General features: G+C 45.7%; 1 protein-coding gene across 2 annotated transcripts; it reads left to right on the top strand.

Moving 5' to 3' along the window:
* The first annotated feature begins 2,551 nt into the window (after positions 1 to 2,551).
* Positions 2,552 to 27,005, top strand: GNL2 (G protein nucleolar 2). 2 transcript variants are annotated; one of them, XM_021683721.1, is made up of 16 exons: positions 2,552 to 2,804; positions 4,489 to 4,573; positions 5,535 to 5,629; positions 7,420 to 7,559; positions 10,163 to 10,347; positions 13,982 to 14,048; positions 15,110 to 15,268; positions 15,798 to 15,911; positions 19,132 to 19,260; positions 20,127 to 20,231; positions 21,008 to 21,166; positions 21,708 to 21,821; positions 24,714 to 25,165; positions 25,467 to 25,546; positions 26,104 to 26,189; positions 26,812 to 27,005. In XM_021683721.1, the coding sequence occupies exons 1-16, from the start codon at positions 2,741 to 2,743 to the stop codon at positions 26,962 to 26,964; spliced, it is 2,187 nt and encodes a 728-aa protein (XP_021539396.1). In that variant the 5' UTR covers positions 2,552 to 2,740; the 3' UTR covers positions 26,965 to 27,005. The 2 variants fall into 2 exon arrangements, with proteins under 2 accessions (XP_021539396.1, XP_044769907.1); XM_044913972.1 differs by lacking the exons at positions 2,552 to 2,804; positions 4,489 to 4,573; positions 5,535 to 5,629; positions 10,163 to 10,347 and having other exon boundaries at positions 7,443 to 7,559; positions 26,812 to 26,977.
* The last annotated feature ends 477 nt before the right edge of the window (positions 27,006 to 27,482 follow it).

The following is a 27,482-nucleotide window of genomic DNA, read 5'->3' as shown; positions in this document are numbered from 1 at the left end:
ACAGCCCATCTGCATGGTGTGTAGCATGTCTGCGATGTTTTCATATACCGTAATTCATATGACCATACTGTAACCTTTCGGTGTAGTTAACTAAGTACATCTGTTTAAAAGCTGAGGAATCACAGGCCTGGAGGTGCGTCTTGCCTCCTCTGGTCACCATGACATGAGGAAGGAGGGTGAAAAAAGGTCAATGTATTACAATTGCAGTGAGCAGGGCAGGCAAACCAAACCAACAACTTTGGCCTGACCTTCATAGATCAAACATATTATTGGCTGGTTGAACTGAGGTTGGTTGTTGGGATCGGCAAATACTTGTAAAAGGATTGATGGATCAGATTATAAAAATAGATGGAAAGTTCGTACGATAAACGCAGCTGAGTATGAGAACAGGAGAGAAACAACCCACCATATCATCTGGGAAAATGAAACTCCTTGGCAAGACTTCACAACAGCCTGATTCAAAATTTCATAATGAAATTATGTCTCTGATCAAAGCCTGAATGAGCTCATGGGCTGATTTTTGCCATTCGTGTTTATTCTGGTTCGAACCAAACTGAGGCATCAGAAACACATTATCCTAGGCTTTTCTCCAGGAGTGGGCTATTGCAGCCGCTTTGGGGGGCCGAAGGGACAGTGTGAGAAAGAGGGGGACATCTTTGGATCCTCACTGGTCATGAAGTTGTTTCTAACTGGCTCTCAGAGACTTCCTTGGGACACCAGGTCTGGGTCAGGGCCTTTGTAGCAAAGTTGTGTTTAATCTCATGACACTTGTCCTTGGGGCAATAAAAGGGAATCTCAAGGAAGAGAAGGTCTTTCCTGCTGTTGTCCAGGATGCGACCTGCTTTTGCTCTTGAAAGAATGTTTTTTGGTTGGTTTGTTTCAGACTCAGAAAATAAAGACTCAATCATCCTCCCCTCCCCAGCACCCTACAGAGTATTCACTTAATACCAAGTTGTTTGTTTTTAGGGACTGAGCTACACCACAGGTAGGAATCCACCTCCCTCCTGCCTAACCACCTCTTCTCTGGCCTATCCTCAAGGCACAGTGATGGGCACTTCCTGATAACTTGAAGTGCGAAAAACAGAGGGAGGCCTTCTTGGTTGAAGCACACGCATCTAGAGATTTTCCGTATTTTGGCTGTAGAAATAGCAATGGCTGGGTTTTTACCTTAGTCACCCTCAGGGCAAGAAGCATTCCTGTCTGCTATTGACTAAATGTTTGTGTTCCCCTAAAACTCACCCACTGAAGCTCTAATTTCCAGTGTGATGCTGTGTGGCCTGTGGGAGGTAATTAGATTTAGATGAGGTCATGAGGGTGGAGCCCCTGTGATGGGATTAGTGCCCTTATAAGAAGAGGAAGAGACCAGAGTCCTCCTTCTCTTTCCACCCTGTGAGGGAGGACATAGTGAGAAGACAGCTGTCTGCAAGCTGGGGAGAGAGTTCTAGGAATGCAACTATGCGGGCACTCTGACTTTGGACTTCCCAACCTCCAGAACTGTGACAAATAAATGTTTGTTGTTTAAGGCACTCAGTCCATGGTATTTTGTTATAACAGGCTGAGCTAAAAACACCATGTATTCATTCTTTCATTCCATGAATATTTATTGAGTCCCTACTGTGTGTCAAGTGCTATTCTAAGTCTTGGAGTTACAGCAGTGAACAAACTTACAAGGTCCCTGCTCTCAAAAAACTTACATTCTAGTTTTGGGGAAGCTCAGATAAACCTGTAAATAACATAATTTCATCTGGTGATAAATGTCATGAAATAAATAAAACGAATAAATGCAGAAGGGCAGGAGATGGCTGATTTGGAAAGATCAGCCAGGAAAGTCTTCTCCCAGTAGAAGGGATTGCCAGATAAAATCCCGGATGCCCAGTCAAATTTGAATTTCAGATAAGCTCTTACTTTTTTTTTTTTAGTAAAGTTATGTCCCAAATATTGCATGGGACATACTTACACTAAAAATTATTGTTTATCTGAAATTCAAATTTAACTGGGTATCCTGTATTTTTATTTGCGAAATCTTGCAACCCTACCAGTAGGTGACATCCCAGCCAAGAACAGAATGACCAGAGGGAACTAGCTATGCAAAGGTTCAAGGAAGAGTGACTCAGGCGGACGGATCCAGTGTAAATGTCAGAATAATCTGAGGGAGGGAGGTACAAGTGAGGACAGATAAATAGGCAGGGGCCAGATCCTGCAGAATTCTGTAGGGATGGCTAAGAGTTTTGAGTTTCTTTCTCTCTCTCTTTAAGTGTGATGATGCACGACGACCGGAGTTTTAAGAAGGGTGGCAAGGTCTGACTGATATTTGGTCAGGCACTTTTGGAAGGGTTAGAGGACAACCTCAGGAGATAATTGAACTTAAGCTTGTGCCATTGACCTGGGACGTGCGGGTGTACCCACTAGGGGCTCGGGGCCGCGCGTGCCGAGTACCTAGGCGGCCGCTGGGGCGGGGCAGCTTGGCGGTTGCTAGGCAACGAAAGGGGCGGGGGCTCCAACACTGCGTGACGGCTAAGCGGCCGGGACGGGGGCGGAGTCAGGAGAGCGGCGGCGCGCGCCGCTCGTTCGCAGGAAGTCGCACAGGGGAAGCAAGGGGCGCGAGCGGAAGTGACGTCGCCGGCGCACACGTGGTTGAGCGTGGTTCCGGAGGGTCTCTTCGGCAGGGCTTGGGAAGTTACGAGCTCGTGTACCCGTCCGAGGCCGGGTCTAGCGCTCCGGTTTCCGTCCGGTCGGCAAGATGGTGAAGCCCAAGTACAAAGGACGGAGCACCATCAACCTCTCCAAGGCCAGCACAAACCCTGGTACAGGCGGCGGGGCTCGCGGAGGGTGAAGCTTGAAGGAAGCTTGGTGGGGAGGGCTCCGAGAAGGTCGGGGGGAGGAGGGACACCCGGGCGGGCGTTGCTTGGAGTGGCCTCTCGCCTAGTGGCTATTGGGGACGAGAAGGGAGAAGGTGGTTTTTTCATTCGGAGGCACTGAGGAGGGCTGACATCTTGCACGCCTCTCAGGGCTAGGTGCTAGGCCCCCGGTCTAACGTCGGGGAAAGTGAACATTCAGGCCTGGCAGCCTTGGGGCATCTCCAGTTGTGAGATGCGGAGACTGGGAAGCTCTGCGTTGGAAAGGGCAGTGATCTTGACCTCCTCTCGCGTTCCTCTGTATGTTGGCCCCTCCCCCAACGTATTTCAGTCTTGTATGATTCCAGCTTTCCAGCTCAGGGAATTGTTAGAAGTAAATTAGATAAAGTCAGATTACAAGTGGTGTTAGGGCCGACCCAGCTGACGTTTCACACTTGACCACACTTGCCTGCCACTCTTGCTTTGATCATTTAAATGAGAAAGGGTTTGTACACTTGGCTCTCGGAGTCATCCCACCTGGTAAAGGGCACAGAAAACCCTACAGTTAGATAACTAATGATCATTTCAATAAGGATGTTTTTAGAGATGTTTATGAGTTTTGCTGAGTTTCCACCTGCAGGATGAACAAGATAGTCTTTGGGGGTGTCCCTTCTATTGGGTTTAGTTAATAACACTTTGTTTTTAAATATGGTTTAAAGTTTTTGAGGACTTGAACTGATCACATCGAACGTTCTCCCTGGATTGCTGATAAATTATTCAATTTGCGTAGACTGGAATCTTAGACTGTTAGACCCAAAAAGGCCCTTAGAGGTTATGATGTGATAGGTGAAGAGGTGGAGCCAAAATGGGGAAGTGGCTCATCACAGCTGGCACAGTTGGTGAACGGTAGAGCCGCCAGGGCTGGGATTTCAGCCTGTTTTCTACTGCATCACTTCAGGAGTAGACAGGTGACTGGAAGATATCCCCAAAAGGCAAAGCTAGGCTAGTATTAGCATGCTTATTTGTCCTTCTCTTTCTCTCTGAGATGTAAGGCAAGAATCGCTACCTACTTTGCTGTTGATTAAACAAAAACATTAGGAAATTAAGAAACTGGTACAGAAGGAACACCTAAGTATCAAAATCATAGTCTCCATGGTGCCTTGCATGTAGCAGGCACTCGGTATTTGCTCAGCGGGGACCCCCAGGTAAGAGCACAGGTGGTGAGCTAATGCTTTTGTTCAAATTCTGGCTCTGCCATTTAGTAGCTGTGTAATCTTGGGCAAGGTGTCTGGCCACCTGTGCCTCAGTTTCTTAGCCTGAGGAATGAGGCTAATGTATCTCTCTTTGTAGGATTATTCTATGGATTACATGAGGTGATGCCTGTAATGTGGATCGCACAGTGCCACAATTAATGCTCAAAATTATTAACTCTTATCAAACTCAGTCATATTGAGAACCCAAGATTAGGTGAGCTTTGTCATACCAGGTAGCTTCCAGTGATAATAATTTTGTTGGAGTGATAGAGGGAGAGAGTAGATGTTTTGCAGCGAGGCGGCAGCTTGCCTACTTTGAGTGAGCGCGTTGGTGAGTTTGAGGCAATGGATACTTAAACTTGGTTATCAAATAGTTCGTGGTCTACTTCTGTCTTTCCTAGATCGAGTGCAGGGAGCAGGAGGCCAAAACATGAGGGACCGGGCCACAATCCGGCGCCTGAATATGTACCGGCAAAAGGAGCGCAGGTGAGCATTCCACGTTGTCATCCTCCCCTTTCCTTCGTGCCCTGGACTCCTAGCTGAGACCTAATCACCTTTAACGTTCCCACGTCCACATCCCCCAAATAGGAGTGGCATATTTTCAAATACCATCTGATACGGGTGCTGTTAAGATAAATGGCAAATTTTCGGTTCAAGACATGGGTAGCAAGTGGTGAAATAGTGTTTGTGTAACAATACTGTACGGCCAGTGGAGGTTTTATTCCTCACAGCCTCGGCCTTCACGGATAGCACATTAAATCTCAAGTTAAATATCCCTCAAGAGAACTCTGGTTTTCTTCAATAAAACATATAGGACTGTAGTTATGCAAGCAGCCAGGAAACTTGTTTTTTAATGCGAAACTTTAGATCACAACATTGTGGCACTTGGAAACTCATCACAACTGTGAGTTCTGCTGAGGTAGCCTCTACCACGGGGACTTGCTGAGCGTGGCATTTTGCTAGCTGGTCTTAATTTGTTTGGTAATTAGATTCTTCATCCGTTCTGAAAGATGTGTCTAAAACACAAACGTCAATGAACTTAATCTGCCTTAGTCACCTACTCTGCTGTTTGTTTTAGAATTTTGAGTTCCAGCATAAATCACCCTCTACTTAAAATTCATTTAAACCAATCTTCAAATAATTACCCAAAAAACTTATGTGGTTTTTTTTTTTAAAGCAAACAGTAAACAGATTTTTAAACATCAGCATTATTTGTTATTCATCCAGCAGAAATCATTACGTGCTCTGTTGCAAGAGGTTAAATGACTTTTGGACAATCTGTTTCAAATGTAGAAGTACTTTTTGTTTACTGAAATCTGTATTTCATGATCACTTAAAACCAAAAAAAGAAAAAAGCTCCTTTTGATGGAAAGAGTGTTCTGGAAACCAGGCTTTGCTCTTGCCTTTCTTCTGTCATCAACCAGAATCTGTTACTTCCTCAATTTAGGAACAGTCGTGGTAAAGTGATTAAGCCTCTGCAGTATCAGTCCACGGTGGCTTCTGGCACGGTGGCGAGAGTGGAACCAAATATTAAGTGGTTTGGTGAGTATCGGCCTCTGTCACTTTTGCTCTACCGGACGGGTGCTGTATGGAAAAGGGTAGGCTTAAAAGGTGTCTAAAGGGCAGAAGTTTGGGGGTGAGTCGAACTGTCAAAAGATTATATGAGAAATGGCTGAGAAGTACCCATAGTGGGAAAAGTGCTGAGAAAAGTAGTAGTGGTGGTGGATTCCATAAATAAGTTCTTTTTGTAGGGGCACGTGGGTGGCTCAGTCGTTAAGCGTCTGCCTTCGGCTCAGGTCACGATCACGGGGTCCTGGGATCGAGCCCCGCATCGGGCTCCCTGCTCCGCGGCAAGCCTGCTTCTCCCTCTCCCCCTGCTTGTGTTCCCTCTCTCGCTGTGTCTCTCTCTGTCAAATAAATAAAATCTTAAAAAATAAATAAATAAATAAATACTTTTTGTAAAGAGCTCATCGTCGTTAATTGTAAGTGAACCCTCCTAAACAGATAAAGCCATCCTTTACATCTTAGTGACTGGCCTTCACAGACCTGAGAACTCTCACAGCTCTTCAGTTCTGGTGGCCTGGAGAGATGGCTGTTTGAGAGAGGCCTTGCAGATATGTTCGTACCTTTAACACGAAGTGTAAGTGCAATCGTTGGCCATTCCTTTGAAACGTTTCTTAATGGGGATTTGCACTGAGTGCCAGTGGAAGGATCTCTTGTTGGTTTTTCCCAAGAATGAATAGAAGGGGATCGGGGCTTCTTTCTTGGGAACTCCACCTTCATTTCAGTCTGGCTTTCCCTTAGTCCCTGCTAGGTGTGTGGGCCAGTCAGATGGTCAGACCCCATTGTTTGCCCGGTGCTTGACCTCTGTGCTTGGTGGAAGGTGGCAGCTACCTTTCAGCCTGTCTTTTGACAGCATACCCTCTAGGAAGCTGCAACTCGGGGAAAGTGTCAAAGAAAAACCTTTTAGAGAGGTGTTTAGCATGGTGGCTCTATACTGGTTCCGATCATCTGCGTGTGCATTCTCGTTCTGCCATTTCTGTGACCGTGGGCAAGTTATTACGTCTCTCTGTTCATTGGTTTCCGGTCTCTAAAATGGGGCTAAAAGCAGTCCGTATCTCGTAGGACTGCTGTGGGAGTTCGGTGGGTGAACACGTGTGCGGCGCTGAGAGTTGTACCCAGCCCGCAGTGAGCCCAGTGTCATCGGCACCGGATTTGTAGCCCTCGCCGTCTTGGGTTCTGCATTTGTGCTCCAGCGAGCTGTTCTGTTGAATATGTGTTTCAGGCCCCCTCACTTCCCAGGTGTTCTCCAGGTAGTGTTATATAGCTTTATTTGGTTCCCTTGCGTGGATTTATTGGCTAATTTAATAGTCCTTTCAAACGCTCATAACCATAAAAAGCGGTAACTCTGACCCGGGTTCTGTGCTTCAGGATTCTCTGTGTAGACTGATAGATCAGCTCTGATTGGCTCCAAATTTCTTTGCCAGATATAGCAGGAAGTGTCGGATGTTTGTCAAATCTCAGTTCCATTCAGTGATGTTGATTTTTCAGTTTCATCCAGTCAGGAAATTGGGCTTGGAAAACTCTTGAAACCCTTTGTGTGTCTGGGTTGGTGGATTAGTTCATAGTCTATGAGTGCAGGAGAGGCAGTTTTTTTGTTCTTGTCCCCCCCCACTTTTAAGTTTGAAAATGGATCCATGGGATGGATGTATCGGGTGTTTGGGTAAAGCCAGGGTAATTCAAAGTCTTGCTTTTCCCTGTGTCATTGGGAAGAAGGATGCAGAAGCAAAAAGGAGTTCTTTATTAAATGGCAACATTCTTCTTTAAAACAGGAAACACACGTGTGATTAAACAGTCATCGTTACAAAAATTTCAAGAGGAAATGGGCACAGTTATGAAGGATCCATACAAAGTGGTCATGAAACAAAGCAAGTTACCCATGTCTCTTCTCCATGATCGGATCCAGCCTCATGTAAGTTGGAGGATATCCCTGGCAGTGGAATTTCTTAGGCACAGTTCATGCCGAGCCCTCTCAACCAGCTTTGTCTTTTGTTCTTCAGTAGAGAAGAGTGGCTCTTCTCATCATGCAGTACTGATGAGCTTTCCCCTTTGTTAGGGGTCTCACCTTGGTATGAAGCACATCGTGTCAGGAAGGTGCAGTACCTAGTGGATCAGAGCACAGGCTTGGGAGTCAGGCCTGACTTAATCTTTGCTCTCCCTGACTTGTAGAGCCTTAGGTTTCTCCATGAGCTTTCACTTCCCTGGCTATTAAAGTCAAGGAAACCTACCTCCTTTGGTGATCAGATGCAGATGAGGCATTTGGCATATAGTGAGCACATAGCACACCACCTACTAGCTAAATAGATCATGGCTATTACTAGTACTAGTTGTACATTTTTTTGTTAGGCAAACTAGTTTAAGTGGTGACTCCATCAAACTTTAGGGAAATGTAGAGTCGGGGTTGGGTTGATAGGGGGGAGCCCTTTGGTGCTGTGTACTTTCAGCTTCTGTGAGACCCTTGGAATTCTTTCCAGCGAAGGAAAGGGTGCTGGTCAGATTGGTTCTTAATCGTTGGAGTTGAAGGACAGTAAGGATGGAATCGGGCTTGAAGTGGAATGAGTTTCACACATAACCAAAAAAATGGCCTAATGTTTGCACGTTTTTACTTGCATTGAATAATAATTCCCAGAAATGTAGCCAGTACATAAGCCTTGGTTCCAATGTAAGGAGGGGAAGGAAACATTGACATGCATACATGGATTAAACAGTTCAAAGAAAATTGTTTACTCGCAGAACAAAATAAAAACCAAGGCCTGGTTATTGCCTCAGGTTTTGTCAATTATGCTTTGTTTTATGACGGACTAGAAGAATGGCGCCTATTAGTGGAATGACTGTTTTCTTTCAGGGAAACACATGAGTGTAATTCATGAACCACAGACAAGTTGCTCATTTCCCTTGTTCTCTTTTGTCTGTTTTCCCTAAAGCCATCTTTTAACAAACTATTGAATCTTGTTTATGAGAAGAACAGAGAGGTTTTTATTATGGATTTATTGCTTTGTTGCCCATTCCAGTTGTTCAATGCTTCTAAAATTCAGACTTCAATCGCTGGTCTGTAGGCCGAAGGGTCCACAGCTGCAGCAGTCAGCTGGGATTTTGATGCAGATAGGTACTCAGAATAAGGGAGGAGTTTTGTGCTTTGGCCTTGAAACCTTACCTATTTATTTTAGTGCCATATCTACTACTGGTTATAAAACTTAATTCTTGAGATGGCTGCACAGTGGAGTCAAATCAGATATGCTTTAATTTTTAGCTCTGTGCACATTAAAATGACTAATTCTGTAGCAATAGAGCAAAAATACTGTAACTGATTTGATTTGTGTCCTTTATTGCCTACTGCCTATAACTGCGTGGTACTTGTTAATGTTTAGCTTTCCATGCACACCTCCTTGTGTACTGTGCTTTGTAGGTGATTTATGAGATTTCCAAGGATAATTTTGATCACGGTTTTCCCAGTGACATTAGTACTTAGTTCCCATGTAAAACCCGACCCTTCTGTTTGGGGATGTTCCCTTGTGGGAGGGTAGCAAGTGGGTACAACTGAACTAAGAGGAGATGGGTTAGAGAATCTGAAAAGGTGACCATAGCTTAAGGATCTTTGGGAATTGGAGGGGGGAATCAAAGTCAGAAGCCACAGGCGTGGCTCCATCATCCGCATTTAGTAGCTGGTGCTTGCAGAGGAGCTTTGTACTGCGGGGCAGAGGGCACTTTTTTTTTTTTTTTTTTTTTGAGGGCATTCTCTGCAGGCTGTTAACATCTGTTACGTGATAGATCCTAACTCAAACTTTGACTTTTATCCTGCTTCAAAAATTCCTATGCCCGTAACTCCTTTACAGGCACAGCAAGTTCTAGTTAGTATCAGGTTCCTTTTTATCACATCTAAACTATTATTTTGGACTTTTGCTAGATGTTTTTCATCTGAAGACTTTCCATGTGCATTTAATAAAAATGTTACCTAAATTAGGGAAAATGTTATCTGAAACTAAAATGCATCTTACAAAACAAGCAATTCCTTTTAGCCATGAAAGAAATTAACTTCCAAGAAAAAGTTGGCATTTACAGTTGGTTTAAAAAAAAAACACAAATTTGAGTATGATTGTCCTTGACAAAATCTGTGAATTTGGCGAATTTTATGCACTTGTCTGAAAGCTCAAAAAAAAAGTCAGAAAAGATAAGTTAATGTTCATCATTGTAGCCTTAATTACATTTGACTGAAGTTTATGATAAATGAAATAAAGCAGAGTTTTTGGCAACTCTTACACAACTATTCGTACTTGCTTTGACTATTTGTATTACTTTGTATTTCTCCAAGGAGGCTTACAGAATTTCAGAATTGGGGAACAAGTGCTTTTGTGATTTCAGGCTGATTTGAAACCAAGCTGCATCCATGTTGTAGTTTTTGGTACGGGTTGAGCTTTGGAAAAATAAAGGCAGAAAACCTCTCCCGGGTCGATTTTTCACTTTCGCTTTTGCTCAGCGCCTTCCTTAGCTTTATGAATAATTCTCTTTTCTCTTTAGAACTCAAAGGTGCACATTCTTGATACTGAAAGCTTTGAAACTACATTCGGCCCAAAGTCACAGAGGAAGCGACCAAACTTATTTGCTAGTGATATGCAGTCTCTTCTAGAAAACGCAGAAATGTCCACTGAGAGCTATGACCAGGGCAAGGATCGTGACCTGGTCACTGAAGACACTGGTGTCAGGTACAATTTGAACGTTCATACCACTCTCATTTGCTGTTCTGCAACAAAACGTCTTTACCTTTATTTTACCCACATGAAGCTCAGTGCTTTAACTCCTTCTTTTTTTTTAAAGATACTATTTATTTGACAGCATATAAGCAGGGGGAGTGGCACGGGGAGAAGGAGAAGCAGGCCCCCCAGCTCAACAGGGAGCCCGACACAGGGCTCGATCCTAGGACCCTGGATCACGACCTGAGCCAAAGGCAGACACTTGACTAAGCCACCTAGGCGTCCCCGGTGCTTTAACTCCCAGATTGTTAGTGCTCTTCTTCCCTTTGACTAGAAAAATTTGTGAAGCTAGGGCCAGAATGAAAATAATTTGAGGTGGCTTATTTCCTCTGGGTCTCTTTTTTCACTCCCCAAATAAAAATAAATAACTTTCTTTACTTCATTATAATAGCAGTAAAGTCTAGGAAAGACAGTTTTGAATATATAGGTAAATTAGAAATGCAACACAAAGAAACTAAGAAGAACTCATAATCCCACTGACCATGTTACTTGTTAAAATCGTGAAGGTCAGGGCTTCCTTAAACAGAGACTCTGGACCACTGGGGATTCACGGATGGCCTTTGAGTTTCCTGTGACCCTCTGAAGATAACGTGGAAAATGTACGTACAAGCATAAAGGTGGTGGTGTTTTGTTGGTCTTATATTTGTTTTGGGGAGGGGAGGAGAAGGATCGATAGCTTTGTGTTCTCATAGGAGTTCATACCCAAAGGAAGGTCAAGAATCTAGATTATTCTTTTTTACACTCCATGTTCACTTATAAATATAATACCTTAAGACTATTTTAATTTGCCTTTTATTTTATTTTTTAAAAATATTTTTTTAAAGATTTTATTTGAGAGAGAAAGTGAAAGTGAGAGAGAGAGAGATCATGAGCAGGGGGGACAGGCAGAGGGAGAAGCAGACTCCCCGCCAAGCAGGGAGCCCGATGCAGGACTTGATCTCAGGACCCTGGGATCATGACCTGAGCCAAAGGCAGATGCTTAACCAACTGAGCCACCCAGGCGCCCTAACTTGCCTTTTATTTTAGATAAATATTTAGAAAAAATACTTTTCTAAATTATTAACAATAGATTTCTGTGTCAGTACTTAATCGATAGTCCCACTGTGGAACATTTATGCTGTTTGTAGTTTTACCCTGTGGTAAGTAAGGCTAGGGTAAAACATCAGTGTGATGGAATCTTCTTAATTCTTCCCCTAAGATACGTTCTTATGGGGAAATGACTATGTCTGAGAACAGGCGTGTTTTTGGCAGGCAGCTGCCTGGCACCCTCCAAAAGGGTTGACCAGTGTTCCCTATTCACCCTCGTGAGTGCGCCAGGTGCCTCAGCACTGAGGTGCTGTCACTTAACCGCAGCAGGGCCACCCCGGTGCTGTGGACGGCCCACGTCTAGCTGTGTGCCTCCTGCCAATGATGTCAGGCCATTTGAGGCCAGGCAAGAGAGGCAGCTCTTTTCTTCGTAGAAGTATTTGGACTTTGTGTGCTTCTGCTGATAGGAATTTTTCCTCCTCCAAAAGGTGCAGTAGATAATGGGGGAGAAGACAACCATTTTTGTTTCCAGGACACTGGATAAATGTCTGTGAGGCTAGTGGATAAACAGATTCTCAGCCTTATTAGAAATATTTCTCTTCCTATGGAAGTATAGATTATGACTCAGGTCCTGCCAATTCCTTTTCATAATCTTCCGTGACATGTCACATAGCTACAGTCACTTTTTTTTTTTAGGATTTAATTTGAGAGAGAGCGAGTGTATGGTGGTGGAGGGGGAGAGGGACAGGGGAGAGAGAAACTCAAGCAGACTCCCATCCTGGACATGGGGACTCGATCTCACAACCCTGAGATCATGACCTGAGCCAAAACCAAGAGTTGGATGCTTAACCGACTGCGCCATCCAGGGGCCCCTACCTGCCGTCACTTTTTAAAATATTTTTATTTTGGGGGGGCACCTGGCTGGCTCAGTCGTTAGAGCATGTGACCCTTGATTTCGAGGGTTGTAAGTTTGAGCCCCACATTGGGTGTAGAGATTAATTAAAAATAAAATCTTAAAAATAAAACATGCCTTTAAAAAATAATAAAATATTTTTATTTTTGAAATTTCTAAATGTTTTCATATTTTTTATGTATGATCTATGGTTTAAAATTTTTTTTTAATTTTTTATCATTTATTCATCATGATAAGTGCACTCTTTAACTCCTATCACCTCTTTGACCCATCCCCTCCTCTACCTCCCCTCGGTAACCATCACTTTGTTCTCTAGAGTTAAGAATCTGTTTCTTGGTTTATTTCTCTCTCTCTCTCTCTCTCTTTTTTCCTCCTTTGCTCATTTGTTTCTTAAATTCCACATATGAGTGAAGCCCTGTGGTATTTGTCTTTCTCTGACTGACTTATTTCGCGTAGCATTATACTCTCTAGCTCCATCCATGTTGTTGCAAATGGCAAGATTTCACTCTTTTTGATGGCTGAGGAATGTCCCATTGTGTGTGTGTACCGCAACTTCTTTATCCATTCACCAGTTGTTGGCCACTTGGGCTGCCTTCATAATTTGGCTGCTGTAAATCATGCTGCTGTAAACATAGGGTTGCATATATCTTTTAAAAATTAGTGTTTTTGTATTCTTTGGGTGATACCCAGGAGTGCAATTACTGGATCACATGGTAGTTCTATTTTTAACTTTCTGAGGACCCTCCATTCTGTTTTGCAGAGTGGCTGCACCAGTTTGCATTCCCACCAGCAGTGCACGAGGGTTCCCCTTTCTCCACATCCTTGCCAATACCTGGTGTTTCTTGAATCACTTTTTTAATTAATTTATTTTTTAAAGATTTTATTTATTTATTTGACAGAGAGAGACACAGCGAGAGAGGGAACACAAGCAGGGGGAGTGGGAGAGGGAGAAGCAGGCTCCCCGCGGAGCAGGGAGCCCGATGCGGGGCTCGATCCCAGGACCCTGGGATCATGACCTGAGCCAAAGGCAGACGCTTAACGACTGAGCCACCCAAGCGCCCCTCTTGAGTCACTTTGTTTAAATTAAATTTTTTACTGTGGTAAACTGTACATAAAATGTATCATTTCAGTCATTTTCAAGCCTGCAATTCAGTGGCATTAAGCACACCTATGTGGTTTTGCAGCCTTCAGGGCTCCATGTCCGCTTCCAGAACTCTTTCATGTCATCCCAAACTGAAAGTATTTACCGTAGACAGTAACTTCCCAGCACTTGGTGGCCACCATTCTGTGTTCTGTCTCTTAGCAGTTTGACTACTCTGACTAGAGGTACTTGATATTAGGTGCAGTCCTACAGTTTCTGTCCGTCTGGCTTAGGACCAGAATGTCGCTGGGGTCATCCCACATTGTAGCCTGTGTCAGTGCTTTATCCTTTTTCGTTGCCGAATAATACTCCGTTATACATACAACACATTTTTAAACCATCCATCCATTGATGGACATTTGGGTATAGTCACTTTTTCAATGAAATTTGCTTTTGCCCCATCTCCAAGTAGTTTTGATGCCCTTTCCTGTGGCACGTGGTCAACTTCTCCCTAAACATCCTCTTTATAGGGTCCACTTGCTCACTTTGAGTGTTTTCTTATTTAGAAATGAAGCCCAAGAAGAGATTTATAAAAAGGGACAGTCCAAAAGAATATGGGGTGAGCTCTACAAGGTAAGACTTTCAGTTCCTTCTTGTTGATTGCTTCCTTTGGCTTTTATGATCTTGTATGAGAAAACTGATCTTGATATATGGAAGCTCTCTCAAATAAAGCACAAACTCCACTGCCCTCATTCCCCTCCAAAACCAGGACGGGTGTGGCTAAGCACATACTACCATTGTTCTGGATAACTGCCTTTTTTTTTTTTTTTTTAAGATTTTATTTATTTATTTGACAGAGAGAGACACAGCGAGAGAGGGAACACAAGCAGGGCGAGCGGGAGAGGGAGAAGCAGGCTTCCCGCTGAGCAGGGAGCCCAATGAGGAGCTCGACCCCAGGACCCTGGGATCATGACCTGAGCCAAAGGCAGACGCTTAACCATCTGAGCCACCCAGGCGCCCCCACCCCTCTTTTTTTTTCTTAATAGTAAAAGCTACATTACATAGACTTCAAATTTATCATACATGGTTAGAGCTGCATGGGGGTTTTTAATTTATTTAGTCCAGCCCTGTCATTTATAGATGAGAACACACATCTAGAAAGGTTGAATACCTTACCCAGCTCACCCACCTGGTTTGTGGAGGAGCCTTCGCGTGTCCGGAGTCCTGGTCCAGCGCTCTTCAACTTGGCTGAGTTTTGTCCACGTACTAGAGATAATTCTTGGTGACTAAAGGCTTTCAAGCACAGTCCCATAATCCAGCAGTAACCCTAACAGGAAAGTAGTACCCTGAAGGCAAACTACGTGTTTTAGTTTTTTGTAAAATCCATAAACCCTGTGACAGTAGAAACCTTTAGAAGTCTAAGAAGTAAATGATTTTATTTAATAATGAATAGTAGTTGTGAAGTAAGGTGGGTTATATCTAAGTTAGTTTTCCTATTTGAAATTAGACAAGTTTCTTCTACTCACAGGATGGAAAAAATTTTGAATTCCGATCACTGGGCACTGAGATTGGCCACAACCTACCCGTGTTTTGAAGTTCTCACTGTTTTATTTTCCCCGGTTCCTTTAAATGTCCTCTGTCTCCCACTTCTCATCTGTACTAAAGCAACTCATTTTCGCCTCTTTGAATCACAGGTGATAGACTCCTCAGATGTTGTAGTTCAAGTTCTTGATGCTAGAGATCCGATGGGTACCCGTTCCCCTCACATCGAGACTTACTTGAAGAAGGAAAAACCCTGGAAACACCTTATCTTTGTTCTTAACAAATGTGACCTTGTTCCAACCTGGGCGACAGTAAGTATGCTGCTTACCCAGAACAGACTGCCAGGCCACTTGGCTCGTCGGAGGCCAAGTTCTCTATCAATAAGGCCGTTCCTGGTTTTTGGGATTTGAGACATTAAAGTGCTGGACTTTTTGACCTAGTAGTTGTGGGAGCATTCTCACTGAAAACAAAACTAAAATGTGCTTCACCGACCGCGAGTGGAGTCACGTTTTACCCTCTGGTAGTTGGCGAAGGGACGGCTGCGGTACCCACGGGATGGGCGATGTGGCCCGTTCGGGAGGAGAAGGTGCCGCAGCCACAGGCCTTTTCCACATCTGTTACATTAGTGGCATTCGGTCACACCAAAGCCGGTTTTGTAATTGTTCCGTGTTTGTCAGACAAAAAACAAAGCATTAACTGTTGTTTTTTAAAGAAATATATTTTAAAGAATTATAGCTAACATTTTCCTTAGACAGCTGTCTATGTGAAAAACGGTCTGTAACTCAAGCTCTGAGTCTTCCTGGATTATGAATAAACAAGTATCTTCTCTTCCCCCTTTAGAAACGTTGGGTGGCTGTCCTCTCCCAGGATTATCCGACCCTTGCCTTCCATGCAAGTCTTACCAACCCCTTTGGCAAAGGAGCGTTTATTCAGCTTCTCCGGCAGTTTGGAAAGGTACTGGGACCTGATCTGCCTCTCCTGGAGTGTGGAGCTGTGGGTCCGTGGAAGAATGTCTCTTGCCGGTGTGCATCAGAACGTTATGTACCTCACTTCCCCCATCTTGGTAATGAGAAGTGTGGGTTTGAGAGCCGTAAAACCTCCAGAGCCTCAGGGTTATAAGGGATTTCGGAAAGTATCTTCCAGCTCAGCCAGCACGCCTGTCTTTGACGAGCATTGCTCCCCTTTCTGCCATATCCCTGGCACCTGGCACCTGACAGTCCCTCCTCTGCTTAGGGCCGGGCCCCTCCCCACACTCCCTGTGTTTCCCATCTTGGCTTTGCGAGGCCTGCCATGCCTCCTCCAACCTCGGGCCTGTGCAGTTTCTACACTGCCCCCCTCCCCGGGAGGCCCCCTGCTGATCCCTGGTCCGATGGGCCTTTCTCTGGGAAGCCCTGCGACCAGGTTGCCCATGCAGATGTTCTCAGAGCTTCACGTTCTGTACCTGCAGCTTGGTGTTGGCATGTCTCGTTCCTTCTACCTGGCTTCGAACAAAGGACGCGCGTCCTCTGTCCTACCCTTCCCCACTTCCCGGAAGCGGACACTTCCAACTCGTGGCTGTTAGTTACCTCCATTATTTTCTTCCATATTTTTAATACCTGCTTACGATTCTATTTCTGATCTCCCCCACCCCATTCCCCATGCCCCACCACCTGCTGTTTTAGACACTTGCTGAGTCTCTGCTATGGAAAGTGAGGACTAAGTTTCTTACAGCTGTCCTCTCCCCACACATACTCCCCTCCCTCTGTTCTCCCTCTGTCGTTATACATCATGTGGCTAGATGACTATTTCTTTCAGCGTTTACATTATTTTGACCGTAGAATATCAGTCCCAGCTGATCCACACAGTGCTGTGATTATAATTCCTTTCTAATAGAACCTTCTATCTTCTCTGGTGTTAATTAGCTCCTTGTCGTTTGTCACTAACGTGTCACCAAATCCTCTGGCAGAGTGGGAGCTTTGAGAGTCTTGGGGCACCTCCCTTTCATTTGGGACTGCTGCTCCTAGGCCAGCTGCAGAGTCATCTTCCTGGGATCTCCTTCACCGTCATCCTGAGCATTCCCGTGGCTCTCTCCTGGGTTGGATCCCTTGTTCATTGGGATCAAGGGATCCAACACGGGATCTTTTTTCTTGTTTTTTTTTTCTTTCCTGGCTTACTCCTTCCTTTTAATGGAACATAATTTCCAAAAGCTTCTGTAGAAGCAGTGCTTGGAGGAGACCTTGTGTTTTGGAAATACCTTTATTCTGTCTTCACACTGTTTGTCCCCAGAATGCTGAGGGCACCACTACATTGTCTTCTGGTGGCTTCTGGTGTGGCATTGAGAAAGCTGAGGCTATTGTGACCCTGATCTGTTGTGGCTGGGATCTCTTAAAAAATTCCCGTTTTAAAGTTTCACAGTGATGTGCTTTAAGGTGAGTCTTTCACTGTTCAGGGAGTTAGGCACTGGACGGGACTTTGTCTGATGTTGTCCCGTATTATTTCTTGGAGAGCCCCCCCCGCCCTCCACCCCATCATCTGTTTTCGTTCAGGAAATTGGTTTTACCTCTTGGTTTAATTCTTGAATTTTCTTTGCTTTATTTCAATGCCTTCGTGATGTTTTGCTCTATATTATGGGACGTTTCTCTGACTTGATCACCTAGCTGTTCTTAGCAACATTTATTTTGCCTGTCACTTTTAAGAATTGCCCTGCCCTATTCTTGTTTCACCGATGAACTATCATCTGTTTCTGAGAAGGATAATGGTAGTGTATTTTGAAATTTTCCTTTCTCCCTACATTGACTCTGTTTCCTGCCAGTTTTTTTTTGTATTTTTCTGTCTTGTACTAGTGTCACACTTTAAATGTCTGGTTATTCTTGGCTTTTTGTTCATATTTAAGGGTGAGCCACTAAAAAGCCAATGGAAATTTTATGGGGGGGGGGGTGGGCCTATTGAATAATAGACTTCACTGTAGGGTAACTAGGTAGAAACCCAATCTTTTGTTGGAGGGCACCCTCGGTATCAGTGTCTATAGGTCTTTACTCCTGGATCTGTGACTTTCCCCATAAAGGAGTCTTCCAGTCTCCAGCTCAGGGATGTATAAGCTTGACTGCCAGGGTTCTGGGAACTCAGCGGGGGTAGGGTTGTCGATATTTAAGACTTTCAGTTAATCACACTGGGAACGCTTGCCTTCAGCTGCTGTTATCCCTAAATCTAGGTTCCCATTTAGATCTGAAAATGAAAGATATTTTCCAGAGGTGCAGGGTTTCCAAAAAAAATCAGTATCTGTAAGGCGCTGGGGCAGAGAAGCTGGGTGCCCGTTCTGGGGGACAGAGGGATAGAGCGGCATCCACTGCTCCGCAGACATCTCGCTAGTCTTGATTTCAGACCCCCTTAGTGGTAGCTGTCCTGCCAGTTCCCGACGGTTTTTGTGATTCTTTGGCAGTATTTTTGCTGGATTTTTAGTTTTTCTACCTTAGCTTTTATCTTTGTAGCAGGCCAAGTTAGATACTACTTTTTAGCTGCTAGTATTTTGCCAACATCGTATGTTTGTTTTTATTGTCTCATTTCCAGCTCATTCTTTGGTTTTATATGCCTGGTTCTGGGGGTTCCTATGTGTCCATTCCCACTGCTGTCATCATAGTGGAGTTTGTGGCGGGAGTGAGGCCAGTGTGGACATTCGGTCCGCCATCTTTAATCAGAAGTCCTCAACCAGCTGTAGACTGTTGTTGAGCTCTGTCTCTTTGAGACTCTCACCCAGTGGTCTAACTTCTGAGGTTGTTTTTTTCTTCTTCTGTCGTTTGTTTTTGGCAGTGAAAATGCAAAACGTATTGTGCAGAGAAAAGGAGGGATAGGTCTTGGGATTGCCAGTTGGTGTATCTGTGGATGGTATTCTAAACTGATGACAAACAAGTTCTTTCTTCCTTTGCTTCTCGACCTACATACTTTGAACCTTAAAACATTGAAGAACAGTAACACATGGACAACCAAGGAAATGAGTCACCTCTGATTTATTAATAAGTGTGTGTGTGTGCAGCCCACTCAGACAATGTAGGTGGTGTGTGTCTAAGCTTTAGATCGAGTTCTAGTGACACTTTTGCCCTGTATTCTTTGTTTAATAAAAGCAAAGTAACACAACCTGTTTTTCCCAGGGGATGTTCATAACTGTGTGTATGTGGTATGTATTCTTTTTTTTGAACAGTTGCACACTGACAAGAAGCAGATCAGTGTCGGGTTCATTGGCTATCCAAATGTTGGCAAGAGCTCTGTGATAAACACATTGCGCTCCAAGAAAGTTTGCAATGTGGCCCCCATTGCAGGTGAAACAAAGGTACGTCTGGCTCCAGGGGGCCTTATTTATGTCTCCGTATGTTATTCCCATAGAGGGTAGTTGTTTAGGCCATGAAGATTTCTATCTACTTCTTTTGAATGAAGGCCACCATTGAGGGTTTAGTCTCCAGTTGATAGTTTGGAATGTACCAGAGCTGTCTCTGCCCTTTTGGGTAAAGACCGAGAGGACTTTGTATGGCACTGTGTGCCTTTGGCATGATATGGGAGGTGCTGTTCATTTTTTTTTTTAATTTTTAAAAAATTTTTTATTGGTGCTGTTCATTTTTAAGTCTGTTTTAAATTGTCACTCCAGGGGCGGCTGGGTGGCTCAGTTGGTTAAGCGACTGCCTTCGGCTCAGGTCCTGATCCTGGAGTCCCTGGATCGAGTCCCGCATCGGGCTCCCTGCTCGGCAAGAAGTCTGCTTCTCCCTCTGACCCTCCCCCCTCTCGTGCTCTCTCAAATAAATAAAATCTTTAAAATAAATTGTCACTCCAGCCTTTTTATTTGACAAACAAAACTAACCCAAGAATATTTGGTGCCTGGGTTATGAAAGAAAAGTCAGTGTTACGGTAGATTCTGGCAGCTGGGCACAGACCCTGAAGCATAGAGTGTTTGGGGAGCGGCATGCTTCTACTGCAAGGAAGAGGAGTCAGACGGTATTAAGCTTTGAAAAGTACTCTGAAAAGTCAGGGAAAGGTTGACTTGGTATTATCTGCCTTACTTTTAGACTCTTTGCTGGTGGAAACAGTTTATACTCAGTGGAAGTGCCTCATGCAAGGCCCAAGTAGAGGAGAGACTTTGTAGCTTTGCGAGATTAGACTGAGTGTTTGACCCAGGGGAGTCTCCAGCTTTCTTTCTGACCTCAGGTCTGGCAGTATATCACCTTGATGCGTCGGATATTCCTTATTGACTGTCCAGGTGTGGTTTACCCCTCTGAAGACTCGGAGACAGACATTGTGCTGAAAGGGGTGGTGAGTATTTTTGGTCCTGACAGGCTCTTTGTTTGCCCTTTGTGGGGAGCATTCTGTGGGGGAACATTGGATACCTTTGCGTTTCACTCATTGGGAAGGCAGTTTGGGGTCATCCCGTCTGAACGACTTTAGGAACACGACGCTCAGCAGGGCGGCCTCTCCATTCCACTGAAGCCTGCTTGGGGAGTCTCTGGAGCCCTGGGCAGATCTGGTCAATGTCATCCCACAAAAGAGTTTGTAGTTTACACACGGGATCCAGAGAGAAGCAGAGCCTGTTTATGTTTAGTGATCATTCATCTTCGAGGGTTTATGGGCTGAGTCATTTTGGAACTCAGGCGTTTCCTCACTTGTTTCTGAATATGACCAAAACCTTTAAATGGCTCCACTTAACCTTAGCCAGGGCTGCTGGCCATACATCGTGTGCACATTCCTCCCCTCTTTCCTTAAACTATCGAGTTCTCTTTGTGTCCTGGGATTGACAGGCTTTTCGCTGTTTCTACAAGTGAGTAGCGTGAGACGGTCCAACTTGAGACTGCTTGCAGAACCACACAGTTAGTTTGTGGTGAGCAGGGGTCAGCACTAAGTCCTGGGCTCTGTGGCAGTGGCCGGTGTGCAGGGACCTTTCAGCCGACTGCGGCTGGCCACCTCGGAGACCGGCCCTGCTAGACTCCACTTGCATCGTGGTGTTGAAATCTATTTTCAGATGTTGTTACAAATGTGAACTTCACTGTTTCCGTGTAAAGTCTGTAAGGCAGAAATTTCCTGTTAACATCTAGGTTCAAGTTGAAAAAATAAAGGCTCCTGAAGACCACATTGGTGCTGTACTTGAACGAGCAAAGCCGGAATATATCAGCAAGACATACAAAATTGATTCTTGGGAGAATGCTGAGGACTTTCTTGAGAAGCTGGCGTTCCGGACTGGGAAGTTACTGAAGGTGAGCGAGAGTTTGTGCAAATGTAGACCAGGACCCACGGCAGACGTGTGTATGTGCTATGGGCCTTCTTTTCTTTGGGGGGTGGGGGGGATTTTTTTGTCTGTTCCATTTTAAGGATTCTGTTTATTTATTTTTAAAGATTTTATTTATTTATTTGACAGAGACAGCGAGAGAGGGAACACAAGCAGGGGGAGTGGGAGAGGGAGAAGCAGGCTTCTTGCTGAGCAGGGAGCCCGACGCGGGTCTCGATCCCAGGACCCGGGGATCATGACCTGAGCGAAGGCAGACACTTAACGACTGAGGCACCCGGGCGCTCCTAAAGATTTTATTTTTAAGTAGTCCCTACACCCAATGTGGGGCTTGAAGAGTCGCATGCTCCACCGACTGAGCCAGCCAGGCGCCCCTGGACCCTTTTTTGTATGTGTTGTGTGAGCGGTATGAAACTTGGCAAGCAGATGGTGATGAACAACCAGGGCAGCTGAAATGCTGGGAGGTGGTTTTGTTCTTTGAATGTAACGGGTGTCTTCCTGTGACATTTCAGGGTGGAGAGCCTGACTTGCAGACTGTGGGTAAGATGGTTCTCAATGACTGGCAGAGGGGCCGGATTCCTTTCTTTGTCAAGCCACCCAATGCGGAGCCCCCTACAGCCTCCCAGGTAAGAGAACAGGGTGGGTCCGCCTTCTGGAAAGTGTGGTTACTGACCTAGGCCTCATGGCTTTGATTGCCTTCCTTTATGGAGCACCTGTTTTCTTTGGGGGTGTTTCCTTCCACTGTTTCCCATCCCATAGTGTCGTTGCTATGACCCTGTCGGCGGATAGCATTTGGAGATCAGAAAGTAGATCTCTGATAGAAGACCAAGTCTAAATACCAGTCTTTAGGGCCTTGAATGAAGAGGGCTCTAACTGTAAGTGCTCTTCCGAGCCTTTGTCTTTCCTTATGCATGAGGAGCAGAGGCATTTCCAGGATTGACTTAACATTTATTTGTTAGGCCCAACCATATGCTAGGCACAGAACGTAGGAGTAAATAACACAGCCCTTGCCCTCAAGAAGCTCGTAATCAGGTGGGAAAGGAGAGTGGTACAGTTTATAGCCAGGAAAGAAGCCTTAGATTTGGGGCCTCTGGGCTGGATTGAGAAGCTTCCCTTCTGCTGCGTTTCCCTCCCCCTGGCAGTGGACTGCCACAAGGCTCCAGCTGTGGCCCTTTGCTTTTCTATTCCTAGGCTCTTTTTCAGAACTCTGCCAAGCCTTTGGAAGAGGTGGCTTTAAGTTTCGCTTCCATGCTAATGCTTTTTTGGGTTCGTGTCTGTTCCCAGAGTTTCAGTTCTCAGCTGGAAACTTCCAGTTGAATATGTTCTCCAGCATTTCAGAATCAACATACCTGAAACGGATGTTAACTTTTGCCCTCTCCCCGCTAAGACCCCCAAAGAGCCAAAAAAACCCAAACCCAATCCTGTCCCATCTTCTTCACGTGGTGTTCGTTCATTGGTTCATTCCTTTGGCACTGGTGCACTGAGGAGCTCCTGCGTGCCGGGCGCTCTGCTGGGCGCTAGCGGTCCTACAGTGGAAGCAGATGAGTCCCTGCCTCTTGCCCTTCTGTGTCTGTGGATGCTCTGGTACCATCTCCATACCAGCTCTGCAGTTCTCTGACACCAGTTGGGTATCCAGCAATTCAGTTCAATTCTGACACTACCTCCAAGAGTTAGCACAGACCCACAGGTTAAGGGTTCAGTCCCACAAGATGGTCCCCGCTTCAGAGGCCAGCTGCAGATGGGGTTCCCAAGTCCCTGCACTTCTGGCCAGCCAACTACAAATTCAGAGGTTCTAAGGTTGGATAATTTGCTAAAACGACTCTTAGAACTCAGAAAAGTGGTTCATGATGGCCACTTTATTGTAGAGGATACAGCTCAGGAATAGCCGAATGGAAGAGATGCATAGGGCCAGGTATGGGGTTGTGGGTGGCACATCAGTTCATTCAACCCAGAAGCTCCCCAGACCCTATCCTTCAGGGCTTCTCACGGAGGTTCCGTTACATTGGCCTGATTGATTAAAATACTGGCCATTGGTGATTGAACTCCATCTCTAGCCCTCTCATCAAGTACTTGGGCTCTCTGGTGACCAGCCCCTGTTCTGAAGTGAGGCTCCACTGTGAGCATCTCATCAGCATAAACTCCGGGCTGGTGGAAAGGGGTTTGTTATGAAGAACGACAGACACCCCTTTTTTACTCAGGAAATACCAAGGGGTTTAGAGCTTTTGTGCCAAGACCAGACGTATATTCTGACACCACAGGGAGGCAGACAGGAAACAGATAAATAGAGAATGTCAGGAAGCACTGCTTACTGTGAGGAAGACAAAACCAGGGTAAGGGCCTTGGGAGATGGAGGCGTGTTCTCGTATGTGGGGTGGGTGGGGGTGGCCTCTGAGGAAGTGGCATTTTGGCAGATACCTTAATGGTACGAGGCAGGAGCCGAGGGCCTGTCTTGAGGGGAAAGCGGGACAGGCGAAGGTGGTGGCACACCCGGAGCGCCCGAGGCGGGAGCCGCCTGCCATGGCCCGAGCGCTGAGGGGAAGTCATGGGGCTGGACCCCGGTGCCAGGGGCAGGAGACATGGAGGGAGACATGGCGGGAAGCAGCTGGGGGGTGCGTTGGTGCGTTAGCCACCAGGGGTGAGGAAGGAGGAGGTGTGGCAGGGTCTGTTGTGACCCTGTGTGCACACAGTGGGGTTAGCTTGAACTCTTTCTCCATGTCTGGTCATTGAGTTTTAGATCATTAGTTCCCCCAGGCTGCGATTTTCTTTTTTTCTTTCTGGTAGTGGCTGAAACTCTCAGAATCCAAAAGCTAAAAACTTAGCTTTGGAAAAAGGTATAAAAATGGACCTACAAATTTTGTATACAATTTCCTGAATTTTCTGGATTCCTGATTTATTGAGCACTTTGTGTAGCCACTCTTGCCTTCGGAAAATCACCAGAAGTTCCGTGAGTCTCAGCTGTAAGGATAAAATGATACTACAAATGCGAAGCACCAGGATAAAGCCTGGCACCCACTTCGCCTTTGCTGTTACCTCAGAGAGGCGGGTCGTTTCAGTGTCCCCCCACATCTCGGCTCCTTCTGGCCTCACCTCGCCAGCTTCCCTCCTTTTGCTCATGCCTTTCCTCCAGCGGCCTCCCTGGCGCCCCCCGCTGAGCACTCTGCTTTCCCTCTAGAGCAGTTGTGTGGGCCCCTCTTGGGTGTGCCTATCTCCACAGCCCCATCCGTTCCCCTCCTTGGGGAGGGTGCATGGCGGATGGTTTGAGTGGTTTAATACTCACAGCAGGCTCATCCTCTGGAACCGCAGCTGAATGCCTCTGATCTCTGAGTAGCGGCTTCTGGGTGTAATGCACCTCGGCCTACGGTAGATGAACACCGTGACTCCAGGGTGGGGGTTTTCAGTTCTTTCCCTTAGTCCCGAGAAGAGGACTGCCTCCTTGAGAGCAGGCTGTCCAGAAATGGTTTTTATTTTCTGATCCCATTTCTCTCCCCCGCCCACACCCCCCTCTTTGGCCGGAATAGCTCCCATCCTCCTCATCTTTGGAAGTTGCCACAGAGACAAGCCAGAAGAATGCAGAAGAGGAAGTCGCAGCAGCTGTAGGTGAAGCCACAGAGCCTATCACTGAGAAGGAGAAAGAGAACAGTCACTGTGACACAGACTCAGAAATGCAGCAAATTCTGGCACGGGTTCGGCAGAACTTCGGCAAAATCAATGTCGTGCCTCAGTTTTCTGGGGATGACCTGGTCCCTCTGGAGATGTCCGATATCGATGAAGCGCTTGAGAGCTTTTCTGAAGAGGAGGAGGTGGAGGAACAGAAACAACCAGGAGGCGAGGAAGGCGAGTCTTGCCCGGAGTCCCAGGAAGAACATGCGGCAAATGACACCAAGGCAGTTATTAAAGCACTGGATGAAAAGATTGCTAAATATCAGAAGTTTTTAAACAAAGCCAAAGCTAAGAAGTTTTCAGCAGTCAGGTAGTATCCTCGTCTTCTCACAAATTGTGGTTTGCTCGTTCCTTTCTGAGACACTTGCCATGGGGACTGCAGCAGTATTTTTCTGGGAGGTGGAAGGGAGTTAATGCCATTTTTTAGGAAGTGGTCTGTCCATTTCTAAGCTGCAGCTCCCTGAAGTATGAGCAGCGTAGGTCTGCCTCTGACCAAGGCCCAGGGAGCTGCCGGGACTGTGGGGCGTTGCCTCCTGCCCCTGGGTTGGCACCTGATTTGGGCAGCTGAGGGGAGTGATGGGCAGCTTTGTTACTTGGCTTTTCTGTTGCAGAATATCCAAGGGACTAAGTGAAAAGATTTTTGCAAAATCTGAAGAACAAAGAGCAGCTGAAGAAGTTGTAGAAGACACAGGTAAAGTTAAATTCGTCAAACCGCTTAGGTGTGGTGTGCATCTTTAAAACTGTGGGAAATGTAACTTTAATCTCTCAACTTGGAGAGTGTGCGGTCACCCACACAGGTGCTTATCATCACTGGCAGATGACTCTGTTCTATATGCTGTCTGTCACACAGCTTAGATTATTCACTTTTCATTCTGCACATTTCTTGGGATTAATTCGGGAAGCTTCCTGTGAAAAGAGTCCATTAGTAACCTTACAATCTAGGGGTGGGTCAGCCGTATTTTTTTGTGGGAGGTGGGATGGGTCAGGTATCTATTCTTTACTCCATTGGACTCACAGCTTCTATGTGGAAAGTGTGTTTCCGTGGCATAAATGCAAACCCTGGCGTGGCCTGCAAGGGCCTCCTGGCCACCCCCTGCTTTCCTCTGCACCGTGCCTGCCACACTCCATGTTCACTGGCCTTCTTCCTCCGACACATCAAGCTCATTCCTACCTTAGCATTCACACACAAAGTTTTGAAAGTTTGAAAGTCCTGTTTCTTCTCTGTGTGTTCGTGTGTTGTGTTTCCAGCACCTACCAAAAAGGGAAAGAAGAGGAAGGCACAGAGGGAAGAGGACCATTCAAATAAAACTCGCAGGATGCTTACATCTAGGGAAGTACGTGGTTTTGGTCTTAAACATCACCCAGGAAGTGGAGAGGAGAAACCAGTTTCCTAAGAGACACACTTTCCAAAACTGGTGGTCTGGAGTTGAATTCTCGGAACCCCAGTTCTAGGTGACCTAGTTGAGATCAGTTCCATAGGATCAACAGTTGGCCCAGTGGATGGCGGTCCTTGAGTTCTCGATCGCTGTCCTCAAACATGTGGACTATCCTCTAGAAGGGTCTGCTGGTTTTCTGTGGTGAGCAGAGCTGTGTAGGCAGATGGATCCCTGCCGTCAGCTTTGTAACTGGGCTCATCAGAGCTGGGGTGGGCCCTCCTGGGAAGAGAAGAGCTTGTTCCTGGAAGTGTTCACCCTAGGGGACCACTTGTCAGGAGTGCAGTAGAAGAGATTCCAGCAGGGAGGATGGACCAAATGACAGTCTAGAACGGGGCGTGTCACGAGTTACGGTGGAAGGGCACACTTGGGTCTGTGAGGGGAGCCCTTGCTTGTTACTAGCGCTGCTTCTAGTTCTTGGGGGAGCAGCACAGGAAGGGAGCACAGAGAAACAGAGGGGCCTCTTCTGTGACTTTGCCATGATTGATTGATTTTTTTTTTTTCCTTTTGCCATTGTTTACAGCGGAGGCGAGCGGCGCGGCAGCAGCAATCCAGGAAAGTTGGTGTGCGTTACTATGAAACCCACAACGTGAAAAATAGGAACCGGAACAAAAAGAAGACCAATGACTCAGAAGGACAGAAACACAGACACAAAAAATTCAAACATAAGCAGTAACGTTTTAAAAGTTTATTAAATTATACAAAAATATACAATGAGAAACTCTTCCTTCTCTTCATGCCCAGTCGGCATTTCTAAGGCCATGATGCATTTGTTCTGAGGTTTGACAGTTGAAACCCTTCACCGGTGCTGGTGAAAATAAAGTCCCTACACCCCCAAGGCTTTAGGTGATGGGGTCCAGTGGCACTTCCGACACTTAAATGAGCCCTCTTAGTTCCTCCAGAGCGTACCCATGGCATGCAGATCTCTGACAGATACAGAGATGAGGTCTACAGAATGGAAAGGGTGGAATTCCTTTTATACTGGCAGTTAGTTTGGAACAGAGGTGTGAAAACAAGAAAATCTCAAGGATGTAGTGTATGTGGCCCAGGCTTTAAAATAGGAGGGAAAAATGCCACTTCAGCTGCCCCTCCCAGTCTGTTAGATGGACGCAGTGAGGACACAGGTACTTTACTGTCAGGGAGTCCCGGGACTGGCACATCTCAACGAACAGAGTTCTTTCCCATGAAAACGGC

This window comes from Neomonachus schauinslandi, chromosome 4, assembly GCF_002201575.2.
Source record: "Neomonachus schauinslandi chromosome 4, ASM220157v2, whole genome shotgun sequence".
NCBI lineage: Eukaryota > Metazoa > Chordata > Mammalia > Carnivora > Phocidae > Neomonachus > Neomonachus schauinslandi.
The sequence above is the reverse complement of the archived record's forward strand: the minus strand, read 5'-3'. Positions and strand labels throughout refer to the sequence as shown.